General features: G+C 37.3%; 1 protein-coding gene across 2 annotated transcripts in view; it reads right to left on the minus strand.

Annotated features, from left to right (window-relative positions):
- The window catches only part of RABEP1 (rabaptin, RAB GTPase binding effector protein 1), a 104,377-nt gene that overhangs the window by 56,053 nt on the left and 20,763 nt on the right, over positions 1 to 27,561 (minus strand). The window contains exon 2 of one of the 2 annotated variants that reach the window (XM_070563084.1): positions 12,245 to 12,373. The exons of the other annotated variant lie outside the window; for it this stretch is intronic. Within the exon in view, the coding sequence (XP_070419185.1) occupies positions 12,245 to 12,373 (129 nt within the window). The remainder of the gene's footprint in view (positions 1 to 12,244; positions 12,374 to 27,561) is intronic. 2 annotated transcript variants of the gene reach the window in all.

Raw genomic sequence — 27,561 nt, forward strand, 5'->3', positions numbered from 1 at the left:
GAATAGCTGAATTTTGTTTTATTAACCAGTGTGAAACTGTCTTTTGTTTGGATTGTTTAATCCCTTCACATATAATATTACTGACATCACATTAATATTGCACTTAAGTCTGCAACTTCTGTTTATACGTCTTAGGTCTTTTTGCTCCTCTATCCCTCTTTTATTGCTTTCTTTTGCATTAAGTGAGTAAATTCTAATGCAACATGCTAATTCCTTTCATAATTGTTTCACGATATTTTCTTGTGTTATTTCCTTAGTGGTCACTCTAGGGCTTACGATATACATCTTAACAGAATCTACACAACCATAATTCCAAGGCAATATAGAAATGTTACTCCTCTATAGCTCTATTCCCTTTTCCCATGTCTATACTATTATTGTTATATACATTGTCACCAGTATTTTACAAACCCAATGATATAATTATTGCTTCATATAATTGTCTTTTAAAGAAGCTGAGAGGAGAAAGGAGACCAAGTATATATTTATAGCATGTGCTATATTAACCTTCTTATTTACCATTTCTGGCTTCTTTCACTTGATTCTGTGTGTTGGAATTACCATCCAGTGTCACTTCCTTAGTCCAACACAACTTTCCTCCCACCCAACTTGTTTGTGCAAATATATTACATTTCCATTCATTACAGGCCCAATAAAACAATAATATACATAATGGCTTATAAAATTGCTTTTTAAAATCAAGAAATATTTATTTATAGTGTTATGGCTACACAATTACCTTTACTAGGGAATCTGTTTTTTCTCATGAATTCAAATTACCATCCAGAATTACCTGCTTTCAGCTAAAGAACCTCCTTTAGTATTTCTTGTAAGACAGTCCACTAGGGAAAAATTCTCTCAGTTTCTGTTTATTTGAGAATGTCTTTTTTTTTGATCTTCATCTTAGAAAGACTTTCACTGGATATAGGATTCTTGGTTAAGTTTTTTTCTTTTCAGCATTTTAAATGTCACCCCACTGCCTTCTCACCTCCATAGTTTCTAATGAGAAGTTAGCTGTTAATCTTATTGACGCTCCCTTAGAGATGACAAGTTGTTTTTCCCTAGTTCCTTTCAGGATTTTCTCCTTGTCTTTGGGTTTCAACATTTTTACTATGCTGTGTCTGTGTATGTATCTCTTTGCACAATCTCTATCCTACTTCAAGCTCAATGAGCTTCGTAAACATGTATATTACTGCTATTCATCAGATTTGGGAAACTTTCAGCCATTATCTCTTCAAATGTCTTTTCTCTTTCTCTTGCCTCTCCTTCTGGCACTCCCACTACACATATGGGAGCGTAAGCATCCATTAAGCACACTTAATGATGACCCACATTTCTATGAGGCTCTGTTCATCTTTCTATTTTCTTTCTGTTCTTCAGATCTGACAATCTAAGTGATCTATCTTCAAGTTAACTAATTCTTTCTTCTGCCAGTGCAAATCCACTGTTTAGCACCTACAGTGAATTTTTCATTTTAACTGTTATAGTTTTCTCTCCTCCACCCCCTCAGGAAGATTCACCATGGGCTAACATCTGTTGCCAATCTTCCTTTTTTTTTTTTATCACTTGAGGAAGATTTGCCCTGAGCTAACATTTGTACCAATCTTCCTCTATTTTGTATTTAGGTCACTGCCACAGCATGGCCACTGCTAAGTGGTGTGCATCTATGCCTGGGAATTGAACCCAGGCTGCTGAAGCAGAGTGCACTGAACAGGGCCACCCTAATTATTCTACTTTTCAGCTCCAGAATTTCCACTGGTTCTTTGTTATAACTTCTTATTGATATTCTCTATTTGATGAAACACTGTCACATTTTTTTCTTTAAGCATGGTTTTCTTCAGTTCTTTGAACGTATTTCTGACTACTTTGAAGACTTTGTTAAATCTGACATTTGATCACCCTCCCAGGCACTGTGTGCTTTGTTCCTTTATATGGTCACAATTTTCTGTTTATTTCATAGCTCCTAAATTTTTTTTGATTGACGACATTTTGGATAATATATTATAGCAGCTCTAGTACTGGTTCATCCCCACCCCTTCCAAGCTTGTTATTGCTGTCTGCTGTTTACTTGTTTAGTGGTTGGCTGGATTATTTTACTAAAGTCTACTTCTTCTCCCCTTCTCCCCCCACTCTCACAGTATGAAGTCTCTCACATTGCTCCTAGCAGGTACAGCCTCAGGCACGTGCACAGTCACTAATGGATGACAGTTATTTCAGGAATCCCTTGTGTTTGTCTCTTTCTGACCATATCCATCTGTCAAAATCCACTTAATTGCTGGTGTTCTTCCTCTCTCAGTGACATATCTGGTTTAGGAACAGGGCCCTGACAAAGCGAGATGGAATGGTAGCCTCTGGTCATCTTGGCTTGTTTCTCCCAGCATGGAAATTCCACCCTACAAACAAGATAGGGCAAGGGCTATCAGGGCCCTAGTATTGTCAGTACACCACACTCAATGTAGAGCCTCCATCCTAAGAGTGAGGGCTGGGCAGAAGAAAGGAGCTCCAGATCTCTGGGCCACACTCAACCAATACTTAGCCTCTAACAGGTACCTGGGCAGGGGAGGGAGATGATTCTGTAGCCCCGACCTGTGAACTGGGGAGAGAGGGAGACCTGTGTTCTTGGCATCATCCACCTGGAGTGGAGTTTCCATCACACCAGGCTGGGAGGGGAGAAGGAGGGAACAGTTCATGGATCAAACACCACAGACTCTGTTTTTAACAAGATTTAGTAGATTTTCTTGAAGAAATATTTCATTTGCTGTATGCCTTAGGCCCACTTCCAGAGACTTTAAATGGTTATTTTTTAAAACAGTTTTCACCAGTTTTGCTGAGGAATGGAAGCTCCTAACATTACCACACCAGAAGTAGAACTCTCAAACCTATCATTTACCCATCAACATTTCAGTATGTACGTCTAAAAGGACCATTTTTTAAAAACACACATAAAACTTCCATCGTAACCATTTTTAAGTGTACAGTTAGTGGTATCAAGTTCTTCACATTGTTGTGCAATCAATCTCCAGAAGCTTTCATCTTACAAAACTAAAACTATACCCATTAAACAACTCCCTATTTCCCCCTCCTATAAGCCCCTGGCAACCCACATTCTACTTTCTACTTCTTTAAGCTGAATTATTCCAGATACCTCATAAAAGTAGAATCATACATTATTTGTCTTTTTCTGACTAGCTTATTTCACTTTGTAAGGACAATTTTCACACCTGACAAAATTTAACAATACCTGATGCATCATCAAACATCCAGCCAGTGTTGAAATTTCCAGTTGTCTAAATTTTTTAATAGTTCAGCTCTCTGAATCAGAGTCCAAATAAGGTCTATACATTACAGTTAGCTCATATGCATTTTAAGTCTCTTTTAACCTATAGATTTCCCCTCCATCTCTTTTTTCCTTGCAATTTATTTATTGAGGAAACTAGGTTGTCTTGTAGAACTTCTCACGGTCTGGATTTTGCGAACTGCATACTTATAATATAGTTGAACTTGTCCTTTTGCTCTCCGCATTTCCTATAAACTGGTGGTTCAACACAGTGGGTCACATCATCTTCTTGATCCTGTTCTTCCTTGTACAACTGAAGATAGTTTGGAAAATCCATGAGGGAAAAAAGCAATTTTAATTGGAATTGCCTTGAATTTATAGGTTGAGGTGAGAGTTAGTATCTTTGTGACACTGAGTCTTTCCAACTGTGAATATGGTATCTCATTCCATTTATTCAGATTTTCTTTCATGTCCTTCAAACAGTTTTATAACTTTCCTTTGTAAAAGGTTTCCATATCCTTGGTTAGACTTACTCCCAAGTGACTAAGGATTCTGATTTTTTTCCCTTATCTTTTGTTTTCTTTGCTTCAGGATTTCTTTTTTTTCTATTACATCTCTAATTAGTTGTTACTGATACAGAAAAACATAACTGATTCTTCTACATTAATCTTCATTCCAACAAGGTTGATAACTCTTTAGTTCTAATAGTGTGAATTCTCTTGGTTCCTCTACGTTAGTAATAATATGGACTCCACATAGAGACAAAACTAGCCTTAACTTTCCAAATTTAATAACATTTCTTTTTATTTTATTGCATTGGCTAGAAGGACCACTAGTACAAAAACGAATTAAAGTACTGATTATAGGTCTTCTTCTCTCATTTTACCATTAAGTATGATATATGCTATTGGTTTCTAATAGAAACATTTTCTAGGCTGAGGGAGGTCCCCTCAATTCCTAGTTTGCTAGGAACTAGTATGAACTCTATTACTAAAGGGTGTTAAATGTTATTAAGCGTCCTTTCTGGTTTTTCTCATTTAATATGTCAATGTAGGTACATCAATAGATGTTCCAATGTTAAACTAGCCTTGCATTCCCAGTACGCATGGTCACAGTATACTATTTTTTAATACTCTACTGAAGTTGATTTTATTTAGGATTTTAAACTCTATGGTCATAAATGAGGTTGGTTTATTGATAGCATGCCAGTACTAGTATTAGTGCCTCTTGTTCAGGTATCAAGGATACATTAATCCCACTAAACGAACTGGATGGCCCTCTTTGTCTTGTTTCTGATATAGTATATAAACGATAGCAACAAATGTTCCTTGAGGATTCAACAAAATTTGCCTATAAAACCTATGCCTGTGGCTTTTTTTTAGATTTTATTTTTCCTTTTTCTCCCAAAGCCCCCCAGCACACAGCTGTGTATTTTTAGTTGTGGGTCCTTCTAGTTGTGGCATGTGGGATGCCGCCTCAGTGTGGCCTGATGAGCGATGCCATGTGCGTGCCCAGGATGCAAACCGGTGAAACCCTGGGCCGTTGCAGCGGAGCATGCGAACTTAACCACTCGGCCACAGGGCCAGCCCCCAGTGGCATTTTTTATAAATAAAAATTCTATTGATTCAGTTTCTCTTGTGGTTATGGTTTATTCAGGTTTTCTATTTGAGGTAATTTTGTTAATTCATATTTCCTGGAAATTATCCATTTCATCAAAATTTTTTGGCATAGTGCTCTCATGCTTTTACATCACTAATATGTGAGTAATTATGTCTCCTTTTTCTTTCTTATTGGTTCTCTCCAAAAGATGTGCTTTTGATTTTATGGAACTTCTTAACTGTTACTTTGCTTTCTATTTCACTAACTTTTTTTTTAAATATGCTTTTTGGTGAGGAAGATTGGCCCTGATCTAACATCTATTGCCAATCTTCCTCTTTTTTCCCTCCCCAAAACCCCAGTACACAGTTGTATATCTAATACTAGGTCATTCTAGTTCTTCTATGTGGGATGCTGCCATAGCATGGCTTGATGAGCCGTGTGTAGGTCTGCGCCCAGGATCTGAACCGGTGAACCCTGCGCCACCAAAGCAAAACACGCAAACTTAACCACTTGGCCATGGGCCAGGCCCCCATTAATTTCCATTTTTATTTTCTTTCTTCTACTTTCTTTGTGTTCACTCTTTTTGTAGCTTCTGGAGTTGAACATTTAGATCATTTATTTTCAATCACGTATCTTTTAATAAATTAATTTCAATAAATGCTTTTCTTTTAACTGCAACCAACAACTATCTTCATTGTATTCTAAGTATTCTGCAATCTCCATTGCAATTTCCTCTTTAACCCATGAGCAACAGGAATGCATTCTTAGATCCCAAACTTTTTTTTTTTGAGGAAGATTAGCCCTGAGCTAACATCCATGGCCAATCCTCCTCTTTTTGCTGAGGAAGACTGGCCCTGAGCTCACATCCGTGCCCATCTTCCCCTACTTTATATGTGGGATGCTTACCACAGCACGGCTTGCCAAGCAGTGCCATATCTGCACCTGGGATCCAAACCGGGGAACCCCAGGCCACCAAAGTGGAACGTGTGAACTTAACCACTGTGCCACCAGGCCAGCACCCTTAGTTTCCAAACTTTTAAAAAATATATTTACGTTGTTGTTTAAAATCTTTCTAACTGCATTAGGTGAGAAAACATGGTGAGTAGCTCAATTTTTTAATATGTTGAGTCTTCCTTTGAGATGCAGACAACCTTTTAAGTGTTCCTTTATGAATATAAAAGGAATGCATATTTTCTTGGGTACAGAATTCCTAGGAGATCAAGCTTTTTAATATTTGCTTATTCAAAGCTGTTATGTCTTTACCTACTGCTTGATCTAGCAATTGCTATAATGTTAAACATCTCCTATGTGTGCATTTATCAATTTCTCCTTGTAATTCTATCACCTATTGTTCTATAGGATGTATCATGGCCATTTTATTACGTACATACGCGTCCATGATTATTACTTTTTGTTTTTTAAAGATTGGCACCTGAGCTAACAACTGTTGCCAATCTTCTTGGCTTTTTTCTGTTTTTTTCCTCCCCAAGTCCCCACAGTATATAGTTGTATATTTTTTAGTTGTGGGTCCTTCTAGTTGTGGCATGTGGAATACTGCCTCAGCATAGCCTGACAAGCGGTGCCAGGTCCTCGCACAGGATCCGAACTGATGAAACCCTGGGCTGCTGAAGCAGAGCACACAAATTTAACCACTCCACCACAGGGCCGGCCCACATTTTCTTGAAAGATTGTTTCTTCCAGCATGAGATAGCCTTCTATACCCCTTCACTGTTTTTGCCTTAAGCCCCAATCTTGTTATTATTGCGTTTGTTTTACTTTCTTTGTTTAAAAAAATAAAGTGAACCAGGAAGTTTTTTGGTTTTGTTTTTTATAGTCAGATTTCTTATATCTATACGTTCCCTCTGTTTACTTTTCTTCTCACAAATGTTATCTTTACCAGTTCTTCTGGTGATTTATGTGGGTGATAAATGCTCTTAGTTTTTGTATGCCTGAAATATCTATTTTGCTCTCACTCGAACAATTTAGCTGAATATAAAATTTTAGGTTCACAATTATTTTTTCTCTGCACTTTGAAGATCTTATTTCATTGTCTCCTGCCATCTATCCTGCTTATGTGGTATCTCCTGTGAGCACAACTCTTTCTTCTCTGGTAGTTTTCAACATTTTCTTTTCATTCTTGATGTTTTCCAGATTAAGATGTGTCAAATAAAGTATGAATTTACTATTATTTACTCTGCTTGGTACTCAGTATTTATGTTGAGGACTCACTTTTTTTTCTTAGTGCTTGAAAAATCTCAGTTATTTTCTCCTCAAATATTTTCTACTATTCCCTCCCTTCTCTTCTCCTGGAACTCTTTTTAGATATGTGCTGGAGGCTGAATTCATCCTCTATGTCAAGTGCTCTTTGACATTTCTCTCTTTGTCTCACTGGGAAGGAGAATTTCTCAAATACCATTTTCTAATTTACTAAAATCTCTGTGCCTTATCTACAGTTTAAACCATCTATTTACCTTATTTATTTATTCTATTTCCAAGATTTCTAACGGTTTTTAATTTTTTTTTAACATACTCTAGCTTTATTTCCATATCTAAGTGCAAGCTTATGGCACCTGAACCACAAATATCTTCCTAAACTTAGTTTTTAACTATTGAACCTCTGGTTAGTTAGCATCAGAGCTTTATATAAATTATGACCATGTACAAAATCCTTTTAAACACCACTAGAAAATTTCACCGTCTTCTGGTGATTAATATGAGCTCTATTTCTACTATTTTCCTTCAAATTGAGAACTCTGGCCTTTTCTTTGCTGACTCATGTAACAGGCTCTTAATCATTGCCCAAGACTGAGGATTTCCAAAACACAAACACTGCTGCAGTGCCGAGCTTTACTGAAGTTGGTTAAGAGGAGAAAGCTAAATCAAATACTTTCCTAAAAGCAAAATACCTTTTCTCAAGTTTAACAGAAAAGCAACAAAACTGCCAAAAATATTTATAACACCCCAGTTGAAGTGAGCTGGGAAAAGAATGGGTACTAAGGCAGTAACAGACAGTAAGAGGAGTCAAAAAGTAATAATCTCTTTTATTAGTATTGCCCATCACTGTTTGCACTTATATTTCAGCTATTCTCCAAATAAATGAAAACACAGCTATTACAACACCAAAGCAAAAGCTGTTCCTATGGGAAAAATATCAATGTTTGGACTTCCGGGGTTACCTTGACCCTGGGTTGCTGAAAGATAAAACAAAGACTGCTTGAACACATCAAAACCATGGCTTATGCTGTTATCCTCTGTGACAATCATAAAAGACTAGGTTTATACTTCAGAATAGATGTAATAATATAAACTGCTGCTTTAAAGAACATCTTTAAATTGATTTTTATTATGATATAGGCAAACAGCCAAGACAGAAACCAAATCAACACTGACCTTTTACACACTATGCATTTTCTTTAGAAATGACACCAAAAACTCTCAAAAAGGATCACATTATTTCTTTTGAAATTTTGTAAAAAGTTACCTCAACTGTTCTCTATGGCCCTCTTAAGTTCATCAAGAACTTCAGATAGTAAAGACAGAACAGCACACATTCAGATTATTTATTGGGTCTAGATGTATTCAAAGCAATTTTAACATACCAAGTATGTTTTCTGAATGAACTCACATTACAAGCTGTTTAGATCAGAGACATAAAACTGTAACTGATAATGTATTTCAGAAATGAGAGGTTCTTGGTCGTTTCCATTTCTTCAGAATTTTACAGAAAAGTCAATTTTATAATTTCAAAGAAGAAAGTAAGAAAACAAAGGAAACCCTAACAGCTTTACTTGGGGACAGAGGAAAAACAGAAAGTGAAATGAACAACTCTGGACAAGACTGACGAATTTATTGAATAAGCAAAGACTGAAAGAAAAAGCTGTAGAGAGGATAATCAAGCTACAGAATTATTGGTGTGAGAGGCAAAGGGAAAAAAGGACGTCACTAGCCAGTATCATGATGAGTTTGAACTGGTCATCAGGGAACTCCTGCCGTGACCTTATACATATACCTTAAAGGTTATTACAGGACATCTTGACAAGAACATACCATTGCACAGAGTGTAAAGTGGTGTCTCAATTCAAGGTTAAAACAAATTTTAACAGGGAGATGTTAACAAATTCACATGAACATATTGAAAAATTGGAGAAAACTTATTTCTCATGACATTTAACATATATTCAAACAATGATATTATGCCAAATGTATTATCTACCCCAGTAGACTACACTTTGTTTTTTTAATTTCTTTTTTTTTTTTTTGAGGAAGATTAGCCCTGAGCTAACATCCACCGCCAATCCTGGCCCTGAGCTATAACATCCGTTCCCATCTTCCTCTACTTTATATGTGGGGCATCTGCCACACCATGGCTTAATAAGCAGTGCATAGGTCCACACCCGGGATCTGAACCGGCGAACCCGAGGCTGCCGAAGCAGAGTGTGCAAACTTAACCACTGTGCCACTGGGCCGGCCCCAAGACTACACTTTCTTGAAGATAAAAACTGTATCTCATTCATCCCAACCTTCATAGTGTCTTGCAGAATGCCATCATGCCTAGACAGGAACACCAGCTTTCTCACCTCCTTGCCAGCCTATGATGGAACAAAATCAAATAGGAAACAGCCCTCCTGCAAGCCATGAGAGAATGGAACTCCATCCCATACTACCGTCAGTAAGCCTTTCCAAGCCAGGGCTCAACTCTGGGAGGCCTAAGAACTTTCCACCCTATAGAACAGCGGCTTTCAAACTTCTCTACCACAATTCACAAGAAATATATTTCATATCACAACTCTATACATACCTGTATATATGTAACTGAAACAAAAAATTTCATGCAACTATTCTTATTTAACCTTACCAAGTATAATGTGCTCTGTTATTTTCTATTTTATTCCCTTTTTTTTAACTACCAGTCACAAACCACTCAGTTTTGCTATCCAGCAATGGGTTACAACCTGTAGTCTGAAAAACACCATTCCAGGGTAGTAGTCTTCAAAGTAGGGTACATTTATCCCTGGGGGTATGCAAAGATTTTCCAAGGGATTCATAGGCACATGTTGTTTTAAAGGATCCTCAACTTTCATCAATATTCTTTCCTAAAACAGAGGGTTAAGTGCAAAAATTCTCCTTGCTCACCTCCCTTTTCTTAATACCTTTATCCCACTAAACTAAAGAAAGGCTTTCCACTCATCCTGAATTTTACTATGGTTCACGGCCCTGTTGTATAAAAACTCCTCTGTGATATCAAACTAGAGGGACAATTTAAAATAGCAATGTCAGTCAAAAAACTATATGACTAATAACTAGGTAACAAATCCTTTGACAGGTCAGGTGACTGCAAAGTCAGCTTCCAAGAAAATTGAGGGAAGACCTAATTGAGTTGTCAGCCAATAGAATAAAAATATTTTTGAACTTAGAGCACTATGTGATTTAACATATAATTCACAAAGCGTTAAGAAAATGGAATAATCACTATAAAAAACTTCTATTTCCATCTTCTACTTATTTATGAGACCAAGGATTCTCAGCATTTATATCTATTTAAAAAAAAAAGAAACATCTTTTTATAAAAGTAAATAATATTTACCAGAGGTTAATGACTTAATTGGGAAGGAGACAATATATCTCATAAGAGCTCATTTCCAATAATTTTTACAATTTATAATAATTATTTTTTAATGCATATTTACAGTGTGATCAATTGTGTACTTTTAATAACTAATGATAACTCAATACAGAAGAAATTTGCATGCATATTTTTGCTGCAGAGAAGTCTGACCAAATTTTTCTAAATGGCTTTCAAGCACAAAATATTACCTTAGGCCAGAGCTCCCTGAACCAGCAACATCAGCATCGCCTGGTAACTTGCTGGAAATGCTAACTCTAGCAGCCCAGACACCTAGTGAATCAGAAATTCTGGGGGTAGGGCCCAGCAGTCTTTGTTTTAACAAACCCTCCAAGTAAAATTCTGATGCACACTCAAGTCTGTGTTCTTAAAAAACCACTTCTTCGAATAAAATTCTGAGGGAGATTAAAAAAGAAAACCCAACACAAGGAGGAAAAAAATGTAAAATTTCTGCTAAAGAGCTTATTCATGTACTTTTTATTACATAAATGATGATGGACATTAAGTAACTAAAATTAATTCCACTGGATATGTTTAAAAGCATGAAGTCTAAATTGTCAGTATTGACAATATGACAGAATTTACATCCTTGGTATCTTTTAAAATTTAAAATAAATTTTAAACATCAACTTTAAAAAGGTGTGAAGGGTGTATATAAATATTTTATGGAGTACGTTAATTTAAAAGATGGATGATCTACAACAGTGAGTCTCAAACTGTGGTCCTTGGACTAGCAGTACTGCGATCACCGATGAACTTATTAGAAATGCAAATTCTCGGGCCCCACTCCAACATACGTATTCTAACAAGTTCTCCAGGTAATTTTTAAAACCATGTTACTAAAGTCTGAGAGCCACTGGTCTAGGCCAGAGCAGTGGTTCTCAAAATTTAGCGTGCATCGGAATTAGTTGGAGAGCTTCTTAAAACATCAACTGCTGGACCCTAATCCCAGAGTTTCTGACTCAGCACATCTGGAGTAGGACCCAAAACTTTGCATTTCTAACAAGTTTCCCAGGTGATAATGATGCTGATGCTGCTATGCCACAATCACACTTTGAGAACCACTGGTCTAGAGGGCTTTGGAAACCATATCTGTATGTTCCTAGGTCATTAGCCAAAACATAAACCCTTCCCCTTATCCTTCACACGAAGTCCCCAAGATATGCTCTCGTGTATTTGCCTTATACTTTCCCTCTTTTAAACTACTCACACAATTATGTAATATGTTTTCCTCACTAGAGCTAAAGTTCTGTGAGTTAAAGAACCACATGAATCTTGCTCCTTCTGTATACCCAGCACTAGGCACAATGTCTGCTTCATAGCAGATATTAAACAACTATATATAGATAAATAACTGAACATTTGTTGGATACATTCCATGAAATGTCAGTTTTAATATAACATGGCTAAGGCTATTATTAGAGTGCCAATAGTCCTGACTTTTCTGGAGCTGTCTCTCAAGCATGTTAAAAGCACTGAAAGTCTTGTGTCCCAGGAGTAGGTAGCCTACTATGTTAAACATCATCGTTAAGTTCAAAAGACAAAGAAAAATCTGAGTGACGCATTTTTCAACCTGTTTTTCAATTCCATTCTTAACCCTAGCCTCTAAACAGGCCTTTAGCATACAAGCCAAGTACAAATAAAATTAAGGTTTATTCAGTGACAAAATTAATGTTGTACTACCAAGGATTTGACATTTTAAGGCAGTTTTAATATGGCAACTAGGGGAAAACTTACGAACTTACCCTCTTTAGCCAAATATAACTCTTTAAATTTTGCTCTCTTTTGATTAAATTCTTGCTCAAGCTGCTGCTGTGCACGTAAAAATTCTGCATTAATTTTTTCCAATTCTGCTACCCGTTGCTGAAGAGAAACTAAAAAAACAAAAAAACAAAAACCCTAGTTAACAATAACTTTTATTTATAAATTAAGTCACAAGAATAAATTAGTATTCTAGCTGCGCGTTTCTATAATGAAACAAGTAGTCATGCTTCTTCCCAAGACCCAATATATTCTAGGAAATTCGAACTAAAAAAAACCAAAAACCACTTCTGTTAGATTTAATACTCAAATTGTGAATAAATCACATAAACAGCACATATACTGAGAATCACATAAGGCAAATTTCCTAAAAGAGAGCTTCTAAAGTTTCTTTGTATAACTGACAGAACAGAATGTCAATCCACTTCCGGAATGTTAAATATTGGATTATTTGGGCTATTTATCCCACAAATGAACCCACTGCCAATCTTGCTAGCTCCTGTTTCTCAAGTATTATGAGTAAAAAATGGTTCCTTGATTAGGATAGCCATACCAGCTTGAACTACTCTTCCAATTTCAAAATGCTTCCTTAACACTATGCTGAAATCATAATCCAAACCCCTTTCATAGCGAAAGGATGCAGAGCCGTACATTCTGTGTGAACTCTCAATCACTGGGAGGTTACCTAGTCTTCAGATGAATGTTGACTATGGGGTGGCTGGGACTGGGACACTCTTTTACTTTAGAGGCACTATAATTTGGCTACAGCTGATTAAATAAATGCCTATCCTGACCAAACCCAGAGAATCTTCTGTTTCAAACAAGCAGTGGGAAATCCAGAAGTCCAAACCCTTGATCTCCTCCTTTACTCCAACAGCAACCCAGCCAAGAAGCTATGACCCTAACCCCTCCAGCAGATACCTATCAGTACTAACACCGCTGCCTAATTACCTAGGCCAGCAGAGCTTCCAGTTCCCTACTACAAGCCACCCCAAATAATGTTTTGCCTACAATTTTAGCTATGATCTGAGATTATGTCTGAAGGCCCCCCTTCCCCACACCATTACTCAATTTAACTGAGAGCTGATTTTATAGTACATAGAAAAAATGACTGGAAAAAAAATGCACCAATGATTTATCTATGAGTAATAGAATTATGGCTCATTAATTTCTTCCATATGCTTTTCAAAGTTCTCTACAACTCCTTTGATAAATAAATAAAGAACTAAAACCAGTATTTGTTCATTCCCATGACACCACCAAACTAGCCTCCCTATGTAAGTAACAGAATTGATGCAATCCATGGCACAAAGAGAAAATGACTGCTGCTTTGAGTTCCATGTCGTTAAAGGTAAGGAGTCATTTTGAGAAGCAAATATCTAAGGTGTTTAGGTCAAAACAGAGACCAACATCTGGCCATGTGAATGACTAATAACCTTTAGAGAAAAAGAGGGATGGAGAATCTACTGGAAGGGAGAAATGCTCAGTTACCTCATATTTACCATTTGAAATCATGAAGGAAACGTGTTCTCTGTGCTATTTATTTCTCCTGTTATTTTTATTGTCCAAATTCCAGTTGTTAAATAAATTAAACAAGTTTTCCACTTAACACTTCAATATACTGGTAGCTACTATCTACTGCATAAGGTAGAAAAAGGACTCTGAGGAATCAACAAAGAAGAAAACGCAAGATTCCTCTCTTCTTACTTTTCCGTAAGAACTACACTCCCACCTCATTCCTACTTTCCACCAAAACACACACACACACACAATTCACATACCTTTCAACATTATATTTATATTTAGGAACTGAGGCTAATGAATCAATAAAAACTAAAATGTAGCCTTTCAAATTGCAGCCAAGACTGAGTGAGTTTCGACGACTCCTAACCCTGTCCTGGCTCTGACCCATAGTTCAGGCTCTATCCACAACCACAAGTCTGACCACCTCTCTCCGGGTTTCAGGACAGTTTTCAATTCCAGGGATCACGATCCCTTTGAGGGTATACAAAATAACTCCCTTATTCTTATTTGCATTTTTAATAAAAAAAATTTTAAATCCACCTGAAGTACTTCTAACATATTCTAATTCCACAATACATAAAAAGGCCAAAACAACTGCTTTTTACAAGAATGCCTCTACTTCTATATCTAAAAGAAATCAATTCATCTCACATAAGACAGCAGGAAAGTTTACAAACAGGCATATCCTAATGCGTTAGCAACCAACCACAAATCCAAACGAAAATAGCTTTCATCACACAGAATGCTGTATTATTTTTCTAACATGGTGACTAGAGTTCACAAAAATTAGTTAATAGTTCATGCAAAAAGTACTTAGCCTGGCATACAGAAAAAAATTGATAAATGCTAGCTGTCATTACGTAAACTAGTGATATATATTTAATGATTAAAAGGAAAAAGCAGAGTGATCAAGTGACTACATATGTAATCACAAAAGACAGGAAGACACTTCCAACCTCATGATTCTGACTCAGTTCCATGCTTAGACTTGCAGCTCATACCCTTCCCTATTATCATGTATCTTCATAGCATCACGGACAAATTAATTACTGTTAATACCAACCTTTAACAATATGAAGCCTTCTGTAACTTAGCAGCTGAGAGCTATTAGCACACCAGCCTTCATTAACCATTCCACACATTCTGTATATTGTTACCTTCACGTGAGTAATAAGAAAAAGGAGAAAACTATGTTATGCAATGGCTACTTTTAATGCTTGACATCCAAAGGGAAAACTTATTACATCATCTACTCAAAATGTCTGAATTAAGCAACAATACAGAAAGAAAGGAAAGAGAAAGAAGAGTAATATGGCAAATGAAGGAAGGAAAGACAATTATTCTTAGATATATCTCCCTCCCTAATTTTGTTATGACTGGGAGAACATGTAATAACTTAAAAATATTTTTAAGCCCCAAGTTGTGTCCCCCTACTACATTCCTCTAAGATTGTATTAAATTTGATGAGACACAAGCAATAGGAGAAGGAAAAAAAGCCGTTTAAGTCAAATATTACTACAACCAGAACCTTTTTGTTTAAAGATGTTCAAGATCCAAGAAAACACCTATTTCAAGTGAAAAAACCGCATAACTCCAGTGGAACAAAAGAATCCAAATAGTTCCTGAAACTCTGAAGTCTTAAGGTATGTATCATTGGGTTTTAAAATGAAATGATTAACCATGATAGGCACATCCATCCAGTGGAATAATATCAAGCCAGAAAAATTACACTAAATAAAAAGAACAAGATACAAAATTATATACAACACAATATGAGCTATGCAAAAAATACATAGAAAAAAGAAGACTGGAAAGAACATGCCAAACTATATTCAGAGTGGTTGCCTCTCTGAATCAAAGGGCTATTAAAAGGATAAATTACCTTGATTGGATCTAAAATAAATGGTAATGAAGTGCTTCATTTTTCTTCTTTTTAGTTTTAATGATTATAATTTTATCGCTCCATCTCAATCTCTCTGCTCATAAAAAGTGCACATATTTACTTCAATGGTCTTAAAATATGTCAACACACTAAATAATCGTTTTTTTTAACTGCACTTACATTTTCCCAGGACCAGCTAAAATAGATAAATTTCCTAAAAAACAAATCTCTTCTGTTCCAAAAGTGGTCTTCCAGCTAACAAATGGCCTTCTCTCAGTCTCTAAAAACTCATCATGTCCAGTTTCTTTCAGAAATTACTAAAAAGGATTATTTGAAGTAAATCTACCCACTGAATTGTGCTTTGTTTAGGCTAATATTTAAATAAATCCACAGCTATTTAGCATGCCTCACAGAGGAAGGGGAGAGAAGAAAATAGAGTGGGTGAGGCTGGCAGGGATTACCAATCTAGAGAATATTCACAAGCAGTAGTCCACACGCAGGTAATTGGGTTAACATTACCAATGACTTTACAACATTAGAGCAAATACATAAGGCATTTGGGAATCACTTTTTCCATAATACTAAAGACAGTCATAATTCTTTAGTACAACAGAAAGTTGTCATTACACTTTACATAATCCCATTTCACTTTTATATTAATGCCCAAAACATCTGACTTAAGCAACTTTAAGAAACTGCATCCTTTTACTTTGTCCATTTACTCAGATAAACCATTTCTAAAACAGAATAACATTTGGTTAAGAAGTTTACACAAAACAATTTCTTAGCCTTCCCTCTGTGAATCAATGTTAAAAACTTTATTTTGTCTTCTACTTTTCTTTTTTGTAAGTCTCTTAAAGCAATTAAGTGTCATAGTACTTCAAATAAAAGATAACACTTTAAAGATGATGAATTTCAAATAAGAAAGCCAATAATTTCTTATGTAAAGATTACCTGATCCCCTGTTAATTACCTGAGAATGGTATTATGAATTTAACAAAAATATTAAGTAAAAGAAAAAACTGGCACCAAATCTTAATTCAGGAGAAAAATGAGATAAAGAAAAACTATTTAAGAGATTCTTCGAAAAGGTAAAAGCAGAATTAAGGAGAAGAAACAATGGAAAGGCCTGATTTGGGGGAGAGGGTAGCAGGGGCAGCAAAGGTGGAGGAGGGAAGAATCTAAGGACACAGGAATATTTTCTCATTTTCAACCTCCCTAGAGACACTTATGGTCAAAATTAATTAATAACCTCCAGGCGTTGGCAGTGGGGAATTTTCTGGGCCTAAATTTTACTTCTACATTAAAAGGAACAATCACAGAATCATGGTGTTGCAAGGATTTTACGGATTATTCTAGTCCAGTGTATTTCCAACTGAGTTTCAACCCATTAGCGAGTTGTTAAATCAATTTAGCAGTTAGCAATCTGCCTTTTAAAAATAATGAAATTTAACAGGAAATAGCAACACATTTAACATGAGTACACGTTATTTCATGAAATTTGTATTTCAGATACTCAGACGTTTATACTTGGTTGCAATAAAAACATGTTTTTTACTGTGGAGAGAAGTCAAAATAGTCTGAAAGCCACCAATTCCTAACTCATGCAGGAATCCATTCCCACAATATCACAGATAGGTGATCGTATGGCTTCTACATGAACATAAATCGAGCAACTCAGTTCATTGCCTCACAGGCAGCCAATCCACTACTCGGAGATTTTACAATATCCTCATCTCCCCCTTAGATAACTGATCATCTATTAGAAATATCTATTTTTAGGAACATGACCCTAAATCAGCTTTCTCAGAGATCTTAGTTCTGCCCTATGGAATTAGAGAGGAAAATTTCTAATATCTGACATCTCATACTTACCCTCTCCTTTCTTCTCCAGATGAAACATCTTCTAACTCTTTAATAATTTCTAAATTCATCATTATCTAAGTTGCTCTCCCTGCATATAGTCAGTCAAAATTCTACATAAAATAGGACACTCTAACCCTAACACAATACTAATGTAGAGTCTAGTAGAAACGTGATATCCAAGGACTATACTCTTTTTTTTTTTTTTTTTTAAGATTTTATTTTTTCTTTTTCTCCCCAAAGCCCCTGGGTACACAGTTGTGTATTTTCAGTTGTGGGTCCTTCTAGTTGTGGCATGTGGGATGCCATCTCAGCACAGCCTGATGAGCGATGCCATGTCTTCACCCGGGATTCGAACTGGCAAAAGCCTGGGCGCCAAAGCGCAGTGCACGAACTTAGCCACATGGCTGGCCCTGGGGGCTATACTCTTAATAATGTACTGTAAATTTACTTTAGCTTTTTTAGGCCACAACCCCACACTGTCATTGTTAGCCCGTAAAATTAACATAATCTAACACTGCCCTTAAATCCTTTTCACTGGAGCTTCAATTAAGCCAAGGCTCCCTGCAACCTATACCTGGTGCAGCTTTAGCCATGTTGCAGAGTTTTGGTTTGTTTGGTCTTTTTTTTTTTTTTTTTTAACAAAGTTTTAAGTTAGAACTAAAGATCGAGCCCTTTGGGGCTGGCCCCGTGGCCGAGTGGTTAAGTTCACGCACTCCGCTGCTGGCGGCCCAGTGCTTCGTTGGTTCGAATCCTGGGTGCGGACATGGCACTACTCATCAAACCACGCTGAGGCAGCATCCCACATGCCACAACTAGAAGGACCCACAACGGAGAATGTACAGCTATGTACCAGAGGGCTTTGGGGAGAAAAAGGAAAAAAAATAAAATCTTAAAAAAAAAAAATCGAGCCCTTTGGCACGTCACCTGAGACCTCGGTGGAGGTTGATATTAATATATTAGATTGCTCTATTAGTTACAAATTCATTCCAACCATCCTTAGTATCAAATCACATTTCTTCATTTTATCCATGATTTCCTAACAGTGTAGTCAAATGCCCTATTAAAATTCAAAGAGAATTTTGGAGTCAGAGAAACTGGTGCTTCAACCCAAACTTAAGCTTTCATTATATGAACTAGGGTAAATAGTTTAACCTTTCCAAGATTTCATTAAAATAAAAATGATACCCATCTTGCAGAGTATCAATTGCTACGAGGATTAGAGATAGTATCATATAAAATCAATTCACATACAAGAGGCACTCAAATGATAGCTACTATTAATACTTCAGAATTTAATAGTTTCAGGTTCAAAATTCTGCTAAAAAAAATGGAGATGTTCATTTGGCTCAACTTGTTCTAGAGAGTCTTCCAAGTGATAACTATAAGATCATTTTATTTTCTAAAATGCTCATAAACCACTTCTTTAATAACCTATTCTTTTTTAAATGTTCCCAAAATTATATTCAAGCAAAGTTAGAAATTAAGACAAACAGGTAAAGTTTTGAGAAGTCAAAAATACAAAAGAGAAGTAACTACGAAAAAAATAGGGATTTCAGTGACTGCTTAGTAGATAAACAATGCAATATATATTATATTCCAGGCTCTATTCCTAAATTACTATAAGACTATAAAGCTATACTCTACCATGTATTCCCGTATAGACTATATACTGACAATAAGAACCATGAAAAAAGTCTCAAATAATTGCCAAAAAAGGGCAACTTCAGAAATAAGCCAACTACATGGTTGAAATAAACTATGGACGTTTTTGAATACTAGTTAGGACATACAACACAGTTCAACCATCATTACACGCAGATAGTTTTTAAATCACCTTAATTTCTGATTACATTCAGTCCAATTATCGTAACTGTCAAAAGCTGGTATTCAACAGCTGATGTAAGTATGCATGGATAAAAGGAACTGTTATCTACTCAGTTTGTACAAACTGGTATCATTCTATTTCCCAATAGTATATCAAACCATATAATGCTAAGCCAGATGAAAAAGCATGACTATCACTGGACTGATTAACAGATGTATTTTCTAACTATTTGGGTATTTAAATATTTTAGTTCCCTACTTATAAGACAAAGAAGGCTATTCAAAACTTAAATATTAGGGGCCGGCCCAGTGGTGAAGTGGTTAAGTGCACACATTTCACTTCGGCGGTCCAGGGGGCCAGTTCAGATCCCAGGTCTGGACATGGCACTGCTTGGCACGCCATGCTGTGGCAGGCGTCCCACATATAAAGTAGAGGAAGATGGGCATGGATGTTAGCTCAGGGCCAGTCTTCCTCAGCAAAAAAGAGGAGGATTGACAGCAGTTAGCGCAGGGTTAATCTTTCTCAAAAAAAAAAACCACAAACAAAAAACAAAACTTAAATATCAGACCTACTTAAGGAAATGGCCAAAAGAATTCTGTTTTCAGCCCATAACTCCACCGGCCTTCATAAGCAGAACTACATCTTGCCACTTCAGGACCTGGCTTGGGGCTCTTACCAATTCACTATCAGGGGCTGGCCCCGTGGCCAAGTGGTTAAGTTCACGTGCTCTGCTTCAGCGGCTCAGGGTTTCGCTGGTTCGGATGCTGGGCGTGGATATGGCACCGCTGGTCAAGCCATGCTGAGGCAGCATCCCACATGCCACAACTAGAAGGACCCACAACTAAAATAGACAACTATGTACTGGGGGGATTTGGGGAGAAAAAGCAGCAAAAATAAGAAAAGACTGGCAACAGTTGTCAGCTCAGGCGCCAATCTTAAAAAAGAAAAAAAGAATTCACTATCAGTGAAAGTTAAATTTAATCTTTATTTTGTGCTTGAATTTACCAAGTGTCAGTCAGGCTGCTGGTAGGAATGAAAAACAGTACAATCACTTTGAAAACCAGTTTGCCTGTTTCTTATAAACACACACACCACACATCCAGCAATCCTACAAATGAAAACATATTTCCACGAAAGATTTGTACACCAATGCTCACTGCAGCTTTACTTCTAACAGCCAAAAACTGGAAATACCCAAATGCCTACTGTAAATGGGGTATCCATACAAGAGACTATTACTCAGCAAAAACAAAAAAAGGGGAATCACTTACTAACACACACAACATGGCTAAGTCTCAAGAGCATCATGCTAAGTGAAAGAAACCAGACACAAAAAGCATGATTCCACTTATACGAAATTCTAGAAAAGGCAAAACTGTAGTGACAGAAAGCAGATCAGCACTTGCCCAGAAGTGGGGGGAGGAGTTTAACAGCAAAAGAGCATGAAAGAATTTTTTAGAGTAAAACATTCCCTAACACAATTATTATGATTGTTACAAAACTGTACACATTTGTGAAAACCCATGGATCTATATACTTAGAAATAGTAAATGTTAGTGTATGTAAGTTATTTTTTAATCAGCTTTACTGAGGTATGAGTTAAAAATTACAAGAATAATTAGTGCTTGGCAACAGCGGAAGTGATTTCTTCATCAGGCCAATTTATTACCCTCATAGCACTTGTCATTATCTGAAATTCTTCCTCTGAATATTTGAATATTTAAATACTGCTCCTTTCTAGAGTATACACTTAGTAAAAACAGAATACGTATCCTGCTCCTTGCTACATTTCCAATATCTAGAACTGTGGCTGGCATATGGAGGTGTTCAACAAACATTTACTAAATAAATAAACAAAAAGTAAGCTGAAATAAATAAACTCACTGAGGAAGAGGGACGTAAGTCAGGATCTTAAAAGATAGCAAAGATTTGAAGAAGCCAAGGAGAGAAGAGTATTCCACTGGGAACAATCAAACGTAAATGGAGCAAGGCAATAATACACAGCTGTCTAGGAGCCAGCAAGCAAATGTGTCTGACTTCGGAAAACTGGAACTTTCCCCATATAGCATAGTAATCCCCTTGAATTATTTCTTGGGTTGTCCTTTCCAATATGGCAGCCACTAGCCACATGAGGCTATTGAACACCTGAAACATGGCTGTCTGAATTGAGATATGCTGTTAAGTATAAAACACACATGGGGGGCTGGCCCCCATGGCCGAGTGGTTAATTTCGTGCGCTCTGCTTCGGTGTCCCAGGGTTTGCTGGTTCAGATCCTGGGCACAGACTTACACATCATTCATCAGGCCATGCTGTGGTGGCATTCCACAGAGAAGAACTAGAATGACTTACAACTAGGGTATACAACTACGTACTGGGGCTTCGGGGAGGGGGAAAAAAAAAGGGAAGACTGGCAACAGATTTTAGCTCAGGGACAATTCTTCTAAAAAGAAAAAAGAAAAGAAAACCTGGGGTACAAATATAACAAAGTTAAAAAAATATAAACATGAAAATCTTAAAAAATATGGAATAAAAGATTTTAGTACAAAAATCTAAAACAGCACATTAATAATTTTTATGGTGATCCTATGTAGAAATTATAACATCTAGAATATACAGGGGTAAAATACATTATTAAAATTAATTTCCACAGGAAGTTATACACGAATGTTCACAGCAGCATTATTTGTAATAGTCAAGAAAAGGAAAGCCAAATGTCCATCAACTGATGAATGGAAAACAAAATGTGATATATTCACATAATATTTGCCCATAAAAAGGAAGTAATGGGGCCAGCCCAGTGGTGTAGTGGTTAAGTTCAGCAGCTTGGGGTTTGTGGGTTTGGATCCACAGTTCTCTCATCGAGCTGTGCTATGGCAGCATCTCACATACAAAATTGAGGAAGACTGGCACAGATGTTAGCTCAGGGCCAATCTTACTCACCAAAAAAAGGAAAACACAAAAAGGAAGTACTGATACATGTTACAAGATGGCTGACCCTTGAAAACATTATGCTAAGTGAAAGAAGCCAGACACCAAAGGCTACATATTGTATGATTCCATTTCTATGTAATGTCCAGAACAGGAAAATCCATAGAGACTAAGAGGAGATCAGAGATCTCTAGGGGTTAGGGGAAGGAGGAACGGAATGGGGAGTGACTGTTAATGGTATGGGGATTCTTTTTGGGGTGATAAAAATGTTCTGGATCTAGTGGTGATGGATGCACAGTTCTGTGAATATTCTAAAACCACTGAACTGTACACTTTAAAATGATGAACCTGATGGCACGTGAATTAAATCTCAATAAAGCTGTTACTTTAAAAAATTAATTTCACCTGTTTTTCTATTTGGACGTTTTTGTTTTGGTTTTTTACTTTTTAAATGTGGCTATCAGAAAATTTTAAATTACATTCTTTGTCTCATATTACATCTCTATTGGACAGAACTGTTCTCGAGTGTTGATTGGGTACCCTGGGTATTTTGAGCTCCTATTTTTACCTTTAATTCTCTTACCCTATTTTTCCCAGTTGCCAGCCAGCTTCAGGTATAACCACACTTTGTAGCCAGCTTAGCCCCTGAGTCAGTCATCTTAAATCCCTGCTCCCTTGTGCTTTTACAGTAGCACAGTGCTACTCTAATGTGGTATACAGACTGTGACTGGTCTAATGAGATAAGGAGTTTGGGACAGAATGTAGAATCAACTAAGACACTAAGAACATTGCTCAGTTCAGCTGACATTTTTATATAAAGGAAGCAGTACACACATTCACATTCTGGTCAAGTTTTGTCTCCTTGCAGACCACTGCTGTAGGAGACAAGTGTCATATCCATCTGCCCACCATCTTCTGAATAGTCTTTCCACATTAAAGATATTTCCAGTTTATGAGCTGCAGCTTCCCAAAACAGAATTTAACCCCAAATTCCTAAGGTCCCATGAAACCAGAATGCAGGCATATCACCTAAACCCCTCCAATCACACACACAAATGCAACTTCAACTGAGAATTGAACAGGAAAAAGACAAGGTTGCATTCTTGCTGCTGTAAGGCTTTCAGTAAGTGGTTACGGGTCCAGTTCCTGAAGCAGAAGTGGCATCAGTGCAAGCAGTTACAGCAACTGTAATAAAGTGGAGCCCCATGTGTTGATCAGCATCAGAAGCAGCAGCTTCCTATCAGGCCAGTTCTGTGGCAACTTTTGGGTGTTCCTTAAAATTTAGCCCAGAGTGGTGATTCTCAAAGTGCGGTTCTGAGACCAGAGAATCACTATCACTTGAGAACTTGTCAGCAAGGGCAAATTCTCAGATCCCATTCCAGACCTTCTTGAATCAGAAATTCTGGGTGTGGGGTCCAGAACTGTGTCTCAACAAGCCCCTTAGATGCATGCTAAAGTTTGAGAACCAATGGCCTAGAATCTATTTCTCCCTGCCCTCCCAAAGTCCCTGGTAAGCTATTTCATGTCTTCCCAAAAATCCCTTTTATGCTTAAACCAGATAGAATAAATTGTTTTGTTTGCAACAAAGAACCCTGAGTGAAACATACTATACTGTCACTTCCCTTACCATTCTTTTTGTTTTTAAAGATTTTATTTTTTTCCTTTTTCTCTCCAAAGCCCCCCAGTACATAGTTGTATATTCTTCGTTGTGGGTCCTTCTAGTTGTGGCATGTGGGACGCTGCCTCAGCGTGGATTGATGAGCAGTGCCATGTCCGTGCCCAGAATTCGAACCAACGAAGCACTGGGCCGCCTGCAGCGGAGCACGTGCCAACTTCACCACTTGGCCACGGGGCCAGCCCCTCATCACCATTCCCTTAAAGACTACTCACAGGATACTAACCATTGATTTTTCTTTAAAAATCCACAAGGGATTAACAGCCATTAGAAGATAGGAAACACCCTGGAAAAATCTGCTTACAATCAACCTGGCTGATTTACTTCTTAACAGTTTGGGGCAGGGGGCGGGTCGGGGAGGCACGCAGACTTCCCTACAAAGAGCACAGCACAGAAAGGAACCAAGAAAAAGAAGGGAGAGAGAAACTTTAGTTCTTGAAACTCTAACAAACACTACCCTCAGCAGGGGTGATCAAGGGTAGCTAGCATCAACTCTGACAACACTGATAAGCCACACTGATAATATGTACTTTTGACAGGATGCAAAGAAAATGCATTTTACCTGCGTAGTCTTCTCCCTAAAACCCACAATTTCAGTGTAATCATGAGAAAAACCTTAGACAGATCCCAAATGAGGGACAGTCTACAAAACACGTGACCAGTACTTCTTAAAACCCGCAAGGTCCTCAAAAATAAAATCAGACAAACTGTCACAGTCAAGAGGAGCCTAAGGAATCATGGTGACTAAAGGTAATGTCGTATCCAGACAGGATCAAGGAACAGAAAAAGGACATAAAGAAAAAGATAAGGAAATCTGAGTAAATCATGCACTTTACTTAGGAATAATGGATCAGTATTCACTAATTTTGACAAGTGTCCCAAACTAACATATGATGTTATTAAAGGGGCAACTGGACATGCAGTATATGAACACTCTGTACTATCTTCCCAACTTTTCTGTAAGTCTAAAACTATTCTAAAATAAAGGGGTTTTTTTTTTAAAAAAACGCTATTGGTTAAATTTTGAATCATCTTCAAGTCCAAATAAATTATCTTTACTAAAACTGTGACCAGAGGTCTGGCACTGTTGACCACCCAGGAAAGAGCAAATATCCCTCCCACATACCATCACCACCACATTGTCCCCCCCCACCAAAAGTCTTCAAGCTTAACAGAAACGAAGACTCATGTATTTGAATGTTTAGCTGAAGAGCAGATTTGCCTTCCCATCTGACTTAACATTATACTCTAAAAGATCCGATTTTATCTCCTGATAACTCTTAGTTTTGTTCACAGCCAGACAGAGAACAAAAGATACAGAAAAAGCAGAGTTTACAGATGAGTGCAGACAGCAGGTTGAAAAGCCCTGTAGGTGAAAAACAGACCTCAGCGCAGGGACTGGGTCACAGGGAAACAAAAATGAAACAATGACTAGAATTGAATTGGAATTCGGTATCATTTAATACACAGGCAGTCCCCCACTTACAATGGTTTGACTTACAATTTTTTTTACTTTACAAAGGTGCAAAAGTGATACACACTCAGTAGAAACTGTACTTCAAATTTTGGATTTTGATCTTTTCCCAGGCTAGCAACATGCAGTATGACACACTAGTGATGCTGGGCAGTGAGCCGCAGCTCCCAGACAGCCATGCTCTCTCAAGGATCATGAGGGTGAGCAACCAATACACTCACAACCATTCTGTTTTTCACTTTCAGTACAGTCTTCAGTCAATTACACGTGATATTCAACATTTCATTATAAAATAGGCTTTGTGTTAGATGATTGTGGCCAACTATAGGCTAACGTAAGTGTTCTGAGCATATTTAACATAAACTAGACTAAGCTACGATGTTCGGTAGGTTAGGTGAATAAAAGGCATTTTTGACAATGATATTTTCAACTTACAATGGGTTTATCAGGACATAAACTCATCATAAGTTGAGAAAGATCTGTAAAGACAAACAAATCTAATTTTTAAAAACTTCAGTAGCACTGGGGAAGTCATGAGCTTACAGCTCAGCCCCAAAACTAATGCTCATAAGTTATTGATAAAATATTCAATGATGTCCAGTGTAATCTATTTAAGGAAGCAGGGTAAAGAGTAATTTATTTTAGAAAAATTGCTACAAAAAATACATGCTACACTCAGCACCCAGAATGTGGTCTTTAAATACCATTTCCCACTAAAAGGAACCAAGGCTCCTTGGAAAAAATGACTCATTCCAGGCCTGGGCAGGAAGTATCTAAGACAGACCTGGAACATCTTGGCATCTATTGGGGTTGTAGCAAACGTCTTAGGAGTCAACTCAGAAGACACACTGGCCAAAAATGAGATAATCTGAACTACAGTGTGGTAGGCTGAACCATCCCTCCCCCTCAAGACATAGCCTCTTCCTAAGACCCAGAACCTGTAAATATTACCTTATATGGCAAAAGATATGATTAAGAACCTTGAGGAGTTTATCCTGCATTATCCAGTAAGTCCTAAATGTAATCACATGTACCCTTAGAAGAAAGAACAGGAGTTTTGACACAGACACAGAGGATTACGTAATGTGACAGCAGAGGCAGAGATTGGATTGATGTAACCAAGGAATGCCAGCAGCCACCAAAAGCTGGAAGAGGCAAGAACAGAGCCTCAGGAAGGAGCACAGGCCTGCTGACACTTTGATTTCAGCACAGTGATGCCGACTGTGGAGGTCTGGCCTCCTCAACTGTGAAAGAATAAATTTCTGTTGTTTTATGTCACCCAGTTTGCGGTAGTTTGTTGGCGTAGCCATAGTAAACTAATACAATCAGTAAAAATAACTACAGTGAAGTAAAATACATATGTCCATTATTTAAATCCATGTGTTCTTAATGATATACAAAGAAAAAAAAACCTGACTGCTCTCCTTCGAAGAATTCTAGGCAACCAAGTCATCATTTTTTTTTTTTTTTTTAAAGATTTTATTTTTTCTTTCTCCCCAAAGGCCCCCCCGGTACATAGCTGTGTATTCTTCGTTGTGGGTTCTTCTAGTTGTGGCATGTGGGACGCTGCCTCAGCGTGGTCTGATGAGCAGTGCCATGTCCGCACCCAGGATTCGAACCAACGAAACACTGGGCCGCCTGCAGCGGAGCGCGCGAACTTAACCACTCAGCCACGGGGCCAGCCCAACCAAGTCATCATTTTGAAAACTGGTAAAGAGAAAAGTATCAAGCATTTACTCTCCAATTCCCACACCAACTATACTTTGAGGTAGCAAAATATACAAGGAGAATTTTTCTTTTTAGAAGTATTCCAGCTAATAAATTACTATTTTACAAACCCTAATGAATAGAGAGATCCAGAAAATGATTATCAATGGTCCTAACATCTCAAAAAGAGAGACAACCAGACATTACGTGCCTCCTGATGGAGGTACACACTACCACATTGAAATATGCTTTAAATAAGCAAAATAAAACCACCACAAGAAACATAACACACAACAAAAATCATGTTAACAAACAAACGAAAAACTTGAATCTGATTATGACTTTAGATCTAACTTCCAATTTAGAGGAAACACGTAAGGCAGATGAACATGGAGAATACCACCACATGGATGCAGTTA

This window comes from Equus przewalskii, chromosome 10 (genome assembly GCF_037783145.1).
Source record: "Equus przewalskii isolate Varuska chromosome 10, EquPr2, whole genome shotgun sequence".
Lineage (NCBI taxonomy): Eukaryota > Metazoa > Chordata > Mammalia > Perissodactyla > Equidae > Equus > Equus przewalskii.